The sequence below is a fragment of the Ambystoma mexicanum genome, chromosome 2q (genome assembly GCF_040938575.1).
Source record: "Ambystoma mexicanum isolate Mex_15411 chromosome 2q, UKY_AmexF1_1, whole genome shotgun sequence".
NCBI lineage: Eukaryota > Metazoa > Chordata > Amphibia > Caudata > Ambystomatidae > Ambystoma > Ambystoma mexicanum.
This window is the reverse complement of record NC_090924.1, coordinates 696,777,918-696,793,807: the sequence shown is the minus strand read 5'-3', so window position 1 is coordinate 696,793,807 and position 15,890 is coordinate 696,777,918. Positions and strand designations below refer to the sequence as shown.

The window sequence follows — 15,890 nt, the reverse complement described above, 5'->3', positions numbered from 1 at the left end:
CGGAACAGACGATTTTATCGCTTGGGTTGGTGGGACCAATCAACCCCAAGACGAACTTGCCTGGAAACCCTTTCTCTGCTGGCTGTAGCGAGTGCCAGGGGTCAGGAACACCAGAATCGGGTGCATCATCTTTAAGCAGACCAGACGTTCAGGAAGCTCTAGAGGACCATCCCAAAGCAGGACGACCGAAGCTTGAGCCACCTCAACAGATTAATAGACCCCAGAAGCAAGGGAAGCCCATCAAGTGTCCGAGAACCGTGGTGGTGCTATTGACCGATAGCTGAAACCGCGAAGTGCCGCTGATTTGGAAAGAGCCCTTTGCTGCGGCCAACCTTCAAACTGCAGTGCAGGATTCCTCCAGACGTACTCCCTCTTGTCTCCAGACTGAGGCCCAGGAACCCAGGAACTGCAGGACTGCAACCTGAACAGAAACTAGCGGGACCTCTTCTTCCAACCTAAGATACTGTCTTGACTAATGGGGTACTTACATTTTTGGTCTGTAGCTTGTTTGTCTCACTGGAGACTTACAGTAGCTGCTGTTTCTGCAAAGTTGCTTGCAACTTTGCCTCCGCAAGCTTTACAGCTTGGGGCCCTACAATGATTCTTTTAACTACATACTCTCTAAATAACATTGTGCCAGACTTTGGTGCTATCTACAAGAAGTGCCTCAGCTCCCCTAGACTTTGCTCAATTGACAATAGACTGCTTACCAACAAAGCGGTAGTCCTGCCTTGCTCTTGTTGTCCTCCTTCTCGTCCCAGTACTTAATTGGGGCTGATAAGTGTTTGTGTTTATGAAATGAGGATGTATTAGCCAAGTTGTCCTCTTCTTTATCCCAGTATCATATTGATGACATTTTGGGGATACCTCAGGGGAGTGAAAGGGATGACGAAAGCCTATGTAGGCTTGAGGGATGGAGGGTTTGTGGTGAAAGGGAAATGGGGGGATACCATGTCTCACTTAAGGATGTCCTCTCCCCACTCCTCAAGTCTCCTTCATCCAGGTGATCCTCCCTCTGATATCCACCCTCAGGGTCGGGATCCAAACGCGATGGGCTTTCACTGACCACCTGAGAAGAGGATAGCGGGGGAAAAGAAGTGAGGACGCACTCAGGTTCCTCACAATGCACACTTCTCTTGTTCTGATTTCCATCACGTAACCTGCATCTCTGGTGTTAAGATCAATCAGACTTGTCTTCTCAATTTGGTGATGGTTAAGCAAAAGAGATTTATTTGCTTGCAAGACATACCGACAGCATCCTAGCCATTAACCCATTCCCTACTGACTTACCCACCCCGCCCTCCAGACCCGGCATTTCTTTAACATAACGGCCATGACCGTTGAATATTCCAGAACTATTTTGCTCTCACGGAATGGCTTACTCCTGCCAGGGTCTGGGCTATAGCCCCCAACTAGCGAGCAACAATTATTCTCTCTTTCTGGAAATCGCATGCCTTTGCCCGTGTTATAGCCTCCAGCACACTAGCAGGAAATGTTCTCTCCTGACAATCGCAGGCGTTTGGCACATCAGGGTTAAAGCCTTGTAATGAAGTCCCCTGCCTGTTTATGGGCAGTCTTCCTGTCCAAAGGGACAGGGTGCATCCAAAAGCCAGGGGATGATGGACCTGGGGTGGTATGCGGAGGGGATACCCATGTCACCCCTTCAGTGCTCTAATCAGTGAATGGGACAATCCCAGGGACTACCATGATAATACTGGCCCTTTGGTCCCTGTGAAAAATCTGAAGTATTCGTCCCTTCTCCCCAGGGTGGGCCACCACATTTGAGGCTAGGGAGGTGAGGCCGTTAAGCAAGAGCCTCCCTACGGGGCTGGGCAACTAGCCCCTAACTGGGAGTGACTCCTCTATAGGGGACAAAGACTCCCATACCCATAAGGAACTTCCTTCATTAAAGACAGTGTCTGCTTATATGACAATTGAATAACCTACTAGTACCACAATATTGCATATAACATGCAGTGATATTTTACCCTTACCATTGGCTTTTGACAATGCTGATGCATATTAAGAATACAAAGGGGAACGAAACGCCCCTTGCCTGAAACAATGTAGCGAACAGAAAAGGACAAAGAACCCAGAGCGAGGGAGCGAGAGTTCAGTGCAGAGGCGAGCCTCTAACGACTCGATGTCCAGGAGGGACCGAGTCGTGCAGTACTTCATAGCCGGCGGTAGCAGGAGCAGAGAACGAAGGACGGTGGAGGACCAGCAGTACAGGCGGTGTGGTCGAGCCACTGCAGAGGCGGAGCTAGAAAATCTGTCTCCACTGGTGGCGTGACCACGCTGACATGGTGGGCTGGGAGCGTGCTAACGAATGTCGACACTAGAATCCTGTTCAGGAACAAAGCCTTGAGTTTGTGCCGAGGCACGACGACTGCGGGAGCCAGTAGCAGCGGAGGGTCTATTGGAGAAGAGAACCAGAGGTTAATGGGTGAGCCGTCGGAGCGACCCTTGCAAGCCGAAGAGAGAAGCAGACATGTGAGAGTTACTGTGACAATTCACTAGGTGTCGTCACTTCTCGTCGGTGGTTGGGGGGCCTTGTCATTCATGTAGGGAGGTGAGGCTGCTACCCAATATTGCCCCTAGGAGTGGTTTAATGTGCGAGGACCTCATGGGGAGGGACTTTCCTACTTTCCTTCTGGGGATGAGGATGACCACCTGCGTGATGGGCGGCACAACACCTGTATCCAAACCTGCTCGAAACCTCTATTACCCTTTCACTCCCCCTCCTCCTCTGACTGATAAATCCATGTTCTATTGTAACATCATGGAGGTTTCACCAACTGAGACGAAGAAGAGCATCTGAGACATAAAGATTATCCCCAATGCAAGAACTCTGAAGAAGTCGCCACAATTAGCTAAGAAGAGTGGCTCACGTAACTAGAGGAAATGTTCTAGTGTTGTGCGGGCGAGTGTTCACCCAAGCATCATAAAAACAGATGAACAACTCTGTGAAAGAGAGAGCAATCCTGGATGCAGGCTAGCCCAGAAGAAAAGCCACATGGGAGACGGTCGAGCCTGGGAAAAGCAAATGAGACCCGGAGAATGCTCTGGAGAAGCTGAAGACTGTCCTCTGCTGGAGAGGGGAAACAGGTGGTGAGAATCCTTTGCCCGGTACTGTGGAGCTGTTCGGTAACCTGGCTGGAGGCTGTGAAACAGTGGACAACCTCTGAAAGGTGGACCGTGCAGTCCTCCAACGGCGCCTACACTGCCAACCTGGAGAACGGGAGCGATACAAGCCGAGTATGATCAGCGGAGACACTGAATGCCTGCGCAACAGTCCCAAATGAAGCAAGACCCCAGGAAGAACCGTCGGAGCATTCCAGAGCCAGTGAAGGAAACTGGTGCAACGCGGGAACTGGTAAGAGTGTAAAGTATGTGAATGAATGCAAGTTTACCGGAAATAACGATACAAGAAATCTCCTTTCTGGCAGTACTTGGCAGGAAAGTGAACAAGGTTGGCTTAGCACAAGATGGAGAGAGGATAGGATTTGGAAGACAAACAAGATAAGGGTCTGGGACACAAACCAGCACCAAACAAGTACTAGAGGGAGCCACCCTCCAGGCAGTGGCAGAGATATGTGTACTGGGCACCAGGCAAGGGTCTGGATCTCTGTCCACAACGGCAGAGGGGAAGAGAAGACCACTGGTCACCAAGGAAGGGTCTGGGACCCTGTTCACCGTAACAGTGGAGATGAGGAAACCACTGGCCATTCAGGAAGGGTCTGAGAACCCAACAGAAATGGACTAAAGCATAGAGGAAATCTTATCTCATTTTAGGGGTGGAGATACGCCCACTAGTTATAAGAGCAGGATCTGGGATCCTAACAAGATTGTTGAAAGCAAGTCACAATGGCAAAGTATGTATCAACCTGGAAGCAGTGAGAAAAGGCTCTATCAAGTAATGCCATGAGAAGTGAGTCATTCCCCTGGTGCCACATCAGAAGTCTAAATAGAAACACCAGGGGAATGGAGTAATTCCCCCTAGTCTTGTGATGAACTGTGCCAAAAACATACCAAGAGAAGGGAGACATTCTCTTGGTCCTGAGCTAAGTGTTGATGTGAAGTAGCCAGGAGAAGGGAGCCATTCTCCTGGAGAGAACATTGTATAAAGACTTTCTGAAGACTGTCTAAAACCTGCAAACCAGGGGAAGGGAGACATTTCCCCCCGGTGTTCTTGTTTTGAAGGAACATTTTCTTAAACTCCATCCACAAATATGGAGATGGAGCCACTATCCTTAAAGAAGGAACTTTCTGTTAGTTACAGACATTCTGACAGATCTTTTCAGTATTAGTTTTGAGGGAGGGAAAATCCTCTTAAAAGTTAGGGATAGTGAGGATCCTTTTCATTTCCAAAATAAGTCTGTAAACAAAGTCATGCCACCTTTTGTGTTGGTATCCTTCTTTGACACCCTTACATTATACCATGGAGACGCTAACCCTGGGGAGCTGACTCGAAGCAGATACGGGTAGCAGGGTTGCTCGGGGTACGGGAAGAAGACTGAAATGAAGAGAAGTAAAATATATGGTTACGGAAACCCAAGAAACCTGTAGCGAACAGTATTAGATATAAAGCAGCACCAGGGTCTGATAAAGCAGCAGCAGAGTCTGGAGAACTCCATTGAAGTAACAAGTGGGAACGAACCAGGAGGGATCAAATATATGCAACACAGGTAGAACCAATCAAGTGAACAGGAAAGGAGATGAGAAGGATCCCTTGAATAAACAGAACTTTAAGTTGAAACCATTATCAAGAATTGATACAGCTCAGGAGAAGTGCGAAGGGGGTGAATTTAGAACTTTGTTGTGAGATAGCCGATGAAGACATTTTCAACTGGAACCGATAAATGAACGTTTGCAATATTTTTCTAGTACACACTTTTTTTTTCTTCATGGAACTGAAAATGGCTTTTGGAGATCAAATCCAGTGACCTTGGCTGGGCAAGGCCCATCAACCAGTAGCGAAAGCCTCTGGTTATTTAAGTTGTTTTCAATAGTGGTAGGGCTAGATAGAAAGTAGGTTTTTGACAGAGGACAATTGACTAGCAACCTTTTATTTCGAGGGGATTGGGTCCTCTGACGTATTCCATATCTATGAGAGTAATCACCACAGCTGTGCTGCTTCGGAAAATCTTTTGGTGTCTGCGTCCTGCGGCGATGATGTCGATACGCCGTCCTCGAGGACCTCCTCCGATGGCCGACGTCACCAGATGTCATAAGTAGGACGCACGACGCCCGTAGCCTCAGTTCTGTTTTTTCCGCGAACGTGTTCACTTCGGTGATCCCGGCGCGCCTCAACTCTTTGGAGTTTTTGTTCTTTCGGTTCTTCGAACTTGTTCGTTTGAAAAAGTATTATCGGGATGTCTTCCTCTTCTTGCACCCCGCATCCGGGCTTCAAGAAGTGTGGGGACTGTGGGTCCAAGATGTCAGTGAAGGACTCGCACGGCGCCTGCCTCTGGTGCCTCGGGGAGGCCCACGACACGGATGATTGTGTCGACTGCCAGTCGCTTACGTCCAAGGCCTTGCGGGAACGTAAGAAGAAGCTGTCGGTCGGTAAGGTGTCCAAGCCCTGGAAGGCGAGGTCCACTGGGCTTTCGACGGACGATTCGAGGGGCGGCTATCCGCATCGTAGTCGTAAGTATAGGGGGTCTCGGTCCCGGAGTGGGTCCCGCCACTCCTCTGCCTCTTCGAGGCACTCCCGGAAGCGCCATCATCGGTCGCCTTCCCTGTCCTCATCCAAGGACTCCGCCCATCGGCGGGTTTCTTATCCCACCAAGCGTTCCTCTCTGGAGGAATGGGCTTCCTTTGGGAAGAAAATGTTGGCGATTCTTGAATCGCAGGGCTCCGGTCCGTCCGCGCATCCGAGAGGGGTCGGCCGTGACGGTACTAGAGAGACCGCTCGTACGCCTTTGGGCTCGGGTGGTCGGCACGATTCGCAGGAGAGGTCCCGCTCTGACAAGGGGAATCGTTCTAGTCATGCCCGTTCCCGGTCCTCGACCGTGTGCACCTGTGAAGTCTTCAAAGACGACATCGACGCCGGTGGCGCCAAGGTCGTCAACGGGCTCTCTCTCGAGGCTCCGCCTCTGAGGAAGTCGTCAACGCCATCGGCGCCCAGGCTGTCGAAGGACAAGCTCGGGGCTCCGCCCTCGAGGCCTGTGTCGAAGCCGTCGACGCTGTCTGCGCCGCGCTCGACGTCGACGCCGATTCACTTGACGCCTTTCGAGGCTGTGGTGTCGGAGGTACCCCGTGGCATGGGGGATGCCCCTAGAAAGGCTCTGGTCAAGGCAAAACATGTCTTTCTCCCTTATTCAATGCCCACTTTCCAGCCTATAGAGTATATTTCCGAGGTGGAAGAGGGTTCTGAAGATGGATTGGTTCCTGACACAGTACCAGACGAGACTCTTTCTGGTCATAGCCAGATTGAGGACCTGCGTCAGTCACTGCATGACGCCAGTGGTCTGGACACCTCTCCGGAGGTGGAGTTCTGTAGGCCTGAGCCTGGCACCCATGCCGAGTCATCGTACCGGCGCCTTATGTCGAGGGTCACGGACTACTTGGGGTGGTCGGCGCCCCCAGTTGAGTTTGTGCAGGATGACCTGACGGATATCCTCGACCAAGGTCCACCCACTGACCCGGTACTGCCATTCCAAATGGCTCTGCAAAGAAGGGTGGCAGCGGCTTGGACTGCTCCGGAGAGTCTCCCGGCAGTGGGCAAGTCTTTGCCGTGAAAATACCGCCCAGCCAGTAGTGACCCCTGCTACTTGACCAAGCACTCCACTCCGGAGAGTTTGGTGGTGCAGGCGGCTACGGCCCCAGCAAAGCAGGCGTCGTATCCTACCATCCCTCCTGATAGGGACGACAAGCGTTTTGATAGATGGGCGAAGAAAGTGTTTTCTTCAGGGGGTATGGCTCTTCAGGCGGCCAACTCCGTATGTGCCTTGTCACGTTTCACGCACACTCTGTGGAACTGCATTTCCTTAGCGGCTGAACATATTCCCAAAGGGGATGAACGGGATGGTTTTCTTGCTATTGTTCAGGATGGCAAGGATGCCATGTGTGAGTCCGTTCAGTCGGGTTTGGACATGGCAGACTGTGTCAGCCGGTCCATGGCGGCGAGCACCGTAATACGCAGGTTTGCGTGGTTGAGGAAGTCGGGGGTTTGCTCCTGATGTGCAAGCCAGGCTCCTCAACATGCCCTTTGATGGTGAACATCTTTTTGGCAGCAAGGCTGACGAGAGCCTTGAGAGGTTGCAGACCTCCAAAGCTGCAGCGAAGTCGTTGGGCGCTGCAGTCCGCCAACCTCTGCCTTTTCATCCTAGGGGACAGCAATGGAGGGGAGGTTCCTTTCGTTATTACTCATCCTTTAGTAAAGCGAGAGGAGCTGCAAGTCAAAGGGGCAACCGTAAGAGTGCCAGAGGTGGAAAACAAGGTAATCGAGGTGCCAAGGCCGCACGTGCAGTTGCCTCTTTGCCCTCAGGCAACGCCGCAGCCGCTTCTGCTCAGTCATGAGGCCCATGCTTCACCGGTTGGGGGAAGGCTGGCGCAGCATCTTGTAGAATGGCGTTCCATTACTTCAGATGTGTGGGTTCTGGAGATCATAGCCCACGGCTACTGTCTTTCTTTCCGGCAGAGGCCTCACGACAATCCACCAGGGAATCTCTCTTTGAAGAGTCCGGATCCGCTCCTTGTGCAGGAAATTCAATCCCTGCTGGAGAAAGGCTCCATAGAGCTGGTGCCTGTAGCGGAGAGGAACAAGGGATGGTATTCCCCTTATTTTTTGATTTCGAAGAAAGACTGGGGATTGAGACCCATCATGAACTTGCACGGTTTGAACAAACTCCTCAGGAAGGACAAGTTCAAGATGGTTACTCTTTCTCAAGTCCTCCATGCCCTTCAACTTCAGGACTGGTTGGTGTCTCTCGACCTCAAGGATGCCTATTTTCATGTGCCGATCCATCCAAAGGACAAGAAGTACCTGAGGTTCGCGGTTGGCGACTCGCACTTTCAGTTTCGGGTCCTGCCGTTCGGATTGACCTCTGCCCCGAGGGTCTTCACCAAGCTCATGGTAGTGGTGGCAGCGCATCTCAGGAAAGGGGGGATTCACGTCTACCCCTACCTGGATGATTGATTGATCAGGGCGCGCTCTCCCGAGCAAGTCCTGGATCATCTGTCCGTCACCTGCCACTCCCTCCACAAGCTGGGCTTCTCCCTCAACTTAATGAAGTCCCACTTGACGCCAACTCAGCGGCTCCAGTACATCGGAGCAGTGCTCGACACGTCCCTGGGGCAGTGTTTTCCTCCCCAGATAAGGGCTCACCACATTCAGCAGATGGTGCACAAGTTTCAACATGCCCAGAGTCTCCCAGCGTTCGAGTTCTTGAGGTTGCTCGGCCTCATGGCATCCTGCATTCTTCTGCTGCCAGAGGCCAGGTTGCGGATGAGATCTCTGCAATGGGCTCTCAAGCTCCAGTGGTCACAGTCCTCCGGCAGGATGTCGGACCCCGTTCAGGTGTCGCCTTCGGTCGCCCAGGACCTTCTGTGGTGGGCCGTGAAAGGCAATCTGAAGGCAATCTGATGAGGGGGGGCTCCGTTTTGGCTTCCCTCACTGGATGTGGAGCGCATGCCAACGAGTTGACAGTCAGCGGTCGTTGGTCTCCGTCGGAGTCCAGACTCCATATCAATCTGCTGGAGCTGAGGGCCGTCAGGCTTGCCCTGGTGGCTTTTCTGCCGACTGTGCGAGGAAAGAATGTCCTGATTCTGACGGACAACACGGTGGCCATGCACTACCTCAACAAAAAGGGGGGGGCCGGGTCACTTCCTCTGTGCAGGGAGGCGATGCAGCTCTGGTTCTGGGCCTTCCAGCAGGAAATTTCGATCTCGGCAGTTCATCTGGCCGGAGACGAAAACGAGACGGTGGACGCTCTGAGCAGGCAGAGCACGATCTCATGAGTGGGAGCTGGCTCAGGAGATTCTCCTGGAGATCTTTGCCCTTTGGGGGACCCCTTAAGTGGATCTCTTCGCCTCCAGTGTCAACCGGAAGTGCGAAAGGTTCTGCTCGCGGGAATTTCCTCCAAGAGGAGCCTTAGGAGGCGCGTTCGTGGTGGAGTGGTCCTTCCCACTGCTGTACGCGTTTCCTCCAGTCCCCGTCATCCCGCAAGTGCTGTGGAGGTTACGGAGGTTTGGTTCCCGGATGATCTTCATTGCTCCGGCATGGGCCCGGAGGACGTGGTACCCGGGCCTTCTCGACTGGGCCATCTGCCCTCCACGCCGTCTTCCCTACCGAGACGATCTGCTCTCATGGGAGGGGGGTCAAGTTCTCCATCCAGAGGTCAGTTCCTTCAACCTTCACACTTGGCTTCTGAAAGGTTGAGGTATAAGGATTGGGACCCCCCTGAAGACGTGATGGAGGTGTTGCTTTCGGCCAGACGGCCGACAACAAAGTCCCTGTACCGTTGCCGTTGGAGAAAGTTCTGCGACTTGTGCAGGGTTCAGAATGTGGATCCTTTTTCATGTGACATTCCTGTCGTTCTGTCTTTTTTGCTTTCTTTGGCCCGCAAGGGCCTGCAAGTGGGTACCATTAAAGGTTACCTGGCGGCGCGGTCTATATTTAAGCGCTCGTCTGAGGAGTGTTCTTATTTTAAAATCCCTTTAATTTCTCAGTTTCTGAAAGGGCTCACTAATGTGTTCCCTCTGTCACCTTTCCAGGTGCCCGGTTGGGATCTGAACCTTGTTCTCAAGTTTCTAATGGGTGCTCCGTTTGAGCCTTTGCATTCCTGTCCTTTGAGACTGTTAACTCTTAAAACTGTATTTTTAGTTGCTGTCACTTCCGCTCACAGAGTGAGTGAGTGAGTTACAGGCACTTTCAGTTAAGCCACCCTTCACTGTGTTTCACAAGGACAGGGTTGTCCTTAGAGTTCGTCCTTCCTTTCTTCCGAAGGTGGTGACGGAATTTCATTTAAGCCAGAAGGTTATTCTTCCGGCATTTTATCCTCCTCTGCATCCTGGTAAGGACGAGGAGAGGCTTCATAGGCTGGATCCTAGGAAAGATTTAAGCTTTTATATTTCACGCATGTCCCGGGTCAGAGTGGACGATCAACTCTTTATTGGTTACGCTGGAAGGCGTTTGGGACAAGCTATTACTAAGCAGACTTTGTCTCGATGGATCATCTTGGCAATTTCTGAATGTTACTGCTTGGCTGGTAAGGACCCTCCGGCTTACGGGCCCATTCGACCAGCGGAATGGCTGCCTCTACTGCCCTGCAGAGGGGTGTTCCTATTCGTAACATGTGTGATGCAGCCACCTGGGCTTCGGTCCATACTTTTGTACGTCACTACTCCTTCGATTCTATCCGGGGGCAGGATCTGGCCTTTGGCAAGGCGGTCCTTTACTCTGCAATTTGATTGGGCATTCTAAATGTGTATATTCTAAATTCTTTTCCCACCTCCTTACGTTGGTACTGCTTTGGGAGTCTGTCATAGATATGGAATACGTCGGAGGACCCAATCCCCTCGAAGAACAAGTTACTTTCTTACCTGGTAACATTCTTTAGATGGGATGGTCCGACGACGTATTCCATATCGCTCCCTCCCTGCCTACCCCGCTACAGAATTTCTTATGCGATTGCAGCTTACGTTTCCGCAAGGCTTTCTGTGGTCATACTGGAGAAGATTGGTGCCACACGTTCTGGGAAAAAACTACAACTGAGGCTACGGGCGTCATGCGTCCTACTTATTACATCTGGTGACGTTGGCCATCGGAGGAGGTCCTCGAGGACGGCGTATCGACGTCATCGACGCAGACGCCGAAAGATTTTCCGAAGCAGCACAGCTGTGGTGATTACTGTCATAGATATGGAATACGTCGTCGGACCATCCCATCGAAAGAACGTTATCAGGTAAGAAAGTAACTTGTTCTTTAGTTTTGTAGGTAGTGAATACCCTTGTAGCGATGGGGATATTGAGGCCTTTCTTTATCAGTTTAAAATTAACATCCTTGAAATTTGTTCTTTTTTCCTGCTACCTCCTTCAGATTCGCCACAGCCCACAGCCTAACTCTGGAAGGGTCAAAAATTCACCTTTTTCCAGCAGACTCCATGCCCTATGGCCAATTACATCCCTTTAAGGAAGGACCTGCTCAGCGACAATATCTCTTTATGAATTGGAAGTATGAGGGTCCCCCTGGACAACATAGAGCACATGCTGCAAAGAATCGCTGTCACACGCTGGAGCCTGCACAGCCATGGGAAAACTGCAGATTCTTGTATGACCTTGTTCTTGGGCTTAGGTAGAGTGCAGGAGTTAATGAAAAACTCCTGCATGGTCTGCAAATGAGTTTGCAAATGACTTGGAATCTTGAGCTGTTGCTCTGTGAGCAGTGCCATTTCTAAGAAATCTGATCAAATTAAAGCACCTACTTTGTGCTTGCTAGCATTTTCATATACTTTACTCAGTGAGACAGCACATGCCAGCTCCTACCGTTCTCTGCAGACCACTGCAATAACCTATGTACCGTCTCAGATGGTGGACCAGTCCTTTAACAACTTGGTCTGCCTTCAATGTCAGATAAAGATTTCAGCTGAATAGATATAACACGGCCAATCCAAGGGCCTCACCATCTTGGCATGATAGGTGCAAACCAGGCAGACAGGCCCAGGGGTAGGAATACATACAAATTCAGACAACTGATAAAATGTTGGCACTGCAGCTACTCAATATCAGTTCTCATTGCTCCCCCTGCCTGCATCAGATTTGTTACTCGGACCACTGAGCAGCAACATTTCTTGGTCCACTGGACCTTCCACAAAACGTATGTCCGGTCCAGGCAAAGCAGCTGATTTCCTTCCCACTTCACTTACATTGCTGAGTTGAATTGAATGACTGGTTCCTGAGAAGCTCAGAGTGTTGAGGGATCTGGAGGATTCCACAAAGCAGCAATAGGGAAGCGAATGGCTGCAGTTCTGCCATTGCACCTCTCAAAGCATCAGTAGATAATGTTTTGTCTATCATTTCATACACAGTCTCCCATTCATTTCTATTAGACAAGGGCAAACACTATCTGCAATCAGTGCTTATCTTAACAGGACATGACAGGTTCCATATGTAAAGCTATTAATTGACGCTTTGAGGACCTCCTCCATGCTTTTAGGGAGCCTTCCCCCAACTGATATTTGATCCTGGATCTAGTAATATTAATGCGCAAGCATTTTGGCAAAGTGGAGTCCTGTGGCCTAAATGTCTTAGCTTGGAAAACAGCTTTTCTGATGGTGATCACATAAGTCAGACTTGGTGAATGTCAAGTTTTATCTTCTGAGGAACCATGGCTTATATTCCACTGAAACAAGGTTGTTCTGTGTACAGTAACATCCTTCTTACATAGATTTGTGTTCGATTTTCATATTAACCAGGAAATAATCATTCCAGTATTCCACCTCAAGCCTTCCTCTTCAAGTGGACAGCAGATTATTTATAATCTGGACATATCCTGGATGTTTAAATTCTACACAGAACAAACAGTCTTTCAGAAGTGGGTGGACTTTGTCATGTCACTATTTCTGTTATTTGTTGGGCTGCCCAATTATCTTTTGCAACTGTTATTGAGTGGACACATCTAGGAAAGATGCATCTTTTGGTGAAGAAGTTTTCCACAGGTTATTTGCTACAAGTGTGTTGTGCATATGCGGACTTCATCACCCAGTGTGTTATGAAGACTTTTTGTCTGGGCACAGCCATTTGGGAAGGAGGGAGAGCAGGACACCCAAAAAAGAAAGAAATACTTTCATGGTGATTCCAGTTTTCTCAGTATTTCTCTCTTTCTCCCACTCCCTCTCCATGGGTGAAGCTCCCATTCCTAGAAGTCTAGTCAGGCCACTTGCACTTCCCAAAACAAGCTTTATTTCAGGCGTTGGTATGTTTGTGCATCACACAGATCTTGTTACAGCTTTCATGTCAATTGTGAACAGTGTCATTTTTTTCTTCTGTTAGTTTTCACACTTTTGGCGATGTATCCTGCATGAGCATCTGCTCAAGCAGTTATCCTGCTGCTATGGCCTTCTGCTTCTTGGAGGAGCTCCAATGGAAGTTTATCACTACCTATGACAATGTCAGCATAGGTTTGGCGACCCGACCATATGCATTCTTGGAATTTGGTAAGTTACTTAATATTACCTGGTTTTCTAAGCAGTGTTGCCATAATGAAAAACAAAGTATCATTTCATCATTCCTGGTTTGCAGGTAGCATTTTTCTCATGCTATCAGAATACAAGGGCTGCCACAGCTTTTTATTTCAAACATCATACCTTTTGTTACTTTGATTACTCAACAATTTCAGTGGTATGGTGAATAAAGAAAAAGGTCAATAAAGTGCAATTCACTTTGGCATGCAGGTGAAAAGAAACATTCCACCAGATCATTCTCAGAAACCACGCCTCTTAGCCCTTTACGTGGTTCACATACGTGCTGATCAGGCTGACACCTGACTGGCTGCTAGCACTGCCAAACTTTTGGTGCACTGATAGAATTGAGGCTGTAGGAAGTACTAGGTTTGTTTATATCCTCCTGAATTGAACTGTGTTTGCTGCTACCCGCTGTCAAAATGCCCTAAGCAAGTGATGGCAACATGATAGTCTTCACCTGAACTCTACCCTCTATCAGGGGGCAACAGACAAACAGAGGTCCATCTGAAATGAAGGGTTCGAAATTGAGGGGAGGTGGGAGCTATTTAGCTCCTATTTCTAGCCTAGGAGAGCCAGGTTAGCTTGAAAGCAACAGGTATCAGGAGCTACTTTTGGCTCCCCAGGCAATTTGTGCCTTACAAACATGCATACATGACATTAACTGAGCATTTTAGAATGCCAGTATAGATTAATTAGTGCACATTTCATACACATTTAAACTCCATGAATAAAACATGTGCAAAAAGTGAATGTGTGCATCTCATTTGGAAGTTAGGTTCATGGTGCGCTGGGTACTCGCTCCTGGTTCCCCAGCAATAGCTCCTGCCTCCTTGCTGATGCCTGACACCCATGAGCTGGTTTTAGCTCCTGCTCATCGGATCTGAATTTCGAACCCTGGAAATGTAAACGTTTCTCCCCTGTGACCCTGTGAAAATCATTCTCCAGTAAGTGTCCTGCCCAGATTAATATTGTGCTTTGGCTTTCCAGACCCCAAGAAAATAAAGTGGCTTCTCAATAGGGTGACATGGTAGGTTACTTGTGAAAAGAAGGAGGATTACCTTGCTGGTAAATGGTGTTGGAGCAAAGTTACTTTTACTTCTCCAGCAAGTGATTAAAGCTAAGAGACCAAAACGGAGGCATCCTGGTTGCATGAACTGTGATGGGTGGACCGTTTGATCGGACAACTGGTCCTAGACCAGTGAGCCCCAAATGCCAAAAACTCAAAAACAGTGTGATGATGAAATGAAATTCTTGGGGAAGGGAACCCTGAGATTTGAGGAGCTACATTGTGTGGTCTTGATAACGAAGCCTCAAGACCTTTTATCTTCTATGAACTGTGTTGGTTGGAACTTGGGGAAGAGAACCCCGAGGATTGGTTTTGAACAATGTTGAACTGTATTACTATGAATTGGAGAAAGGTAATCTTGAGACTATTTCGTGGAACTTTCATATGCTTGGGAAAGGGGAGCTGAGAGAAAGCTGCGAGCTCGAAGAAGCTCAGAACTTTCAGTTGAACACTATTTCTTTTGGTTTTCATATCCTTACACATTGGTTAGCTTTAGTTGTGAGGGCATGTATAGGTGTTGGACACAGACAAACCTTTAAGTTGAACTCTTTGATTCAGACTTTCCTTAGTTTAATTCAGGAAGGAAATCCTACCTTAGTATAGGGCAAGTTAGGCCTTCTACCATCTGACATTTGAGTTAATAAAGTATTTTATTTTGATCTTTAAGTCTGTTATCTGTGTCTTTCTTCATGATGCCTTCACAAGTCTTAGTCGGACAGAAGGCAAGAGTGGCAAAATACAAATAATAACAAGCTTTAAAGTAGTCATCTAAATTAGGAGCCCTGATCAGGCAAAATGCGAGTGTGCTCAAATACAACAATGGCGAGGCTCAAAGCAGCAAAACAAGGCTGAAATGCTGCCAAGAGCATCAGAACTTCAGAGAAGCTAATGGGTATGCGGTCCGCTGAAACACAGTGAAAGAGATACAGGTGCCGTATGCCAAGGCTAGGAAAGTCGAGAAAGTTACTAAAAGCGGAGGGCATAAGTCCTAAGTTAAATACTGTGATTGAGAACCAAGAAACTTGCCGAACAGACACCAGACTTTGGGAGGGATTTGGACATTTGAAATGAAACCTCAGAAAAGTAAAGTAAGAAACATTATTTTTTTGTCAAATGGAAAGCAAAACCCATACAGAGGATAATTGTGATTTTTACCAAGAAACTCTATATGAGGATTATGAAGTTTATACCATTATATTCTAAAGGAACATTGTGTTTGAGAGATAGTCATTTACGATTTGGCCAGGCAGAAGCCCAAACTGAGGCGCTTGTGTAAGCCTCCCCTTTTCCTTTTAGTTAGGTGTTTTCTAAAGTGGTAGGGCCAGTTAGATGTTTAGGATTCAGACAGAAGTCTTTTTACTTTGGACTTGATGTGCACCCTTAGTTTTCGTTTTGCTAGGTAGGGAACTTCACTCAAAGTAATCGGGCTAGTTAGGCGTTTTACTTTTTATTTAAATAAACATCTTTAAGCATGATCCAATGTAGTCTGCTTCACTGCAGAGTGGAGTAAGAGGGTAGTGGGAGAGTAGTGGGAGGAAAAGGGAGCATAAAGAGCAGTGTTAAAGTTAGTCAAGGCTTCTTCAGTGGATGGAAAGGAGAGCGAGTGGTGTAGGTCAGAGAGATAGTCGTGGAGTTTG

The 15,890-nt window shown here is 48.7% G+C and overlaps 1 protein-coding gene across 1 annotated transcript in view; it reads left to right on the top strand.

The window, feature by feature from the left end:
* SEC22C (SEC22 homolog C, vesicle trafficking protein) overlaps positions 1-15,890 on the top strand; it is a 375,963-nt gene that overhangs the window by 180,180 nt on the left and 179,893 nt on the right. The window contains exon 3 of the mRNA XM_069647907.1: positions 12,997-13,160. Within this exon, the coding sequence (XP_069504008.1) occupies positions 12,997-13,160 (164 nt within the window). The remainder of the gene's footprint in view (positions 1-12,996; positions 13,161-15,890) is intronic.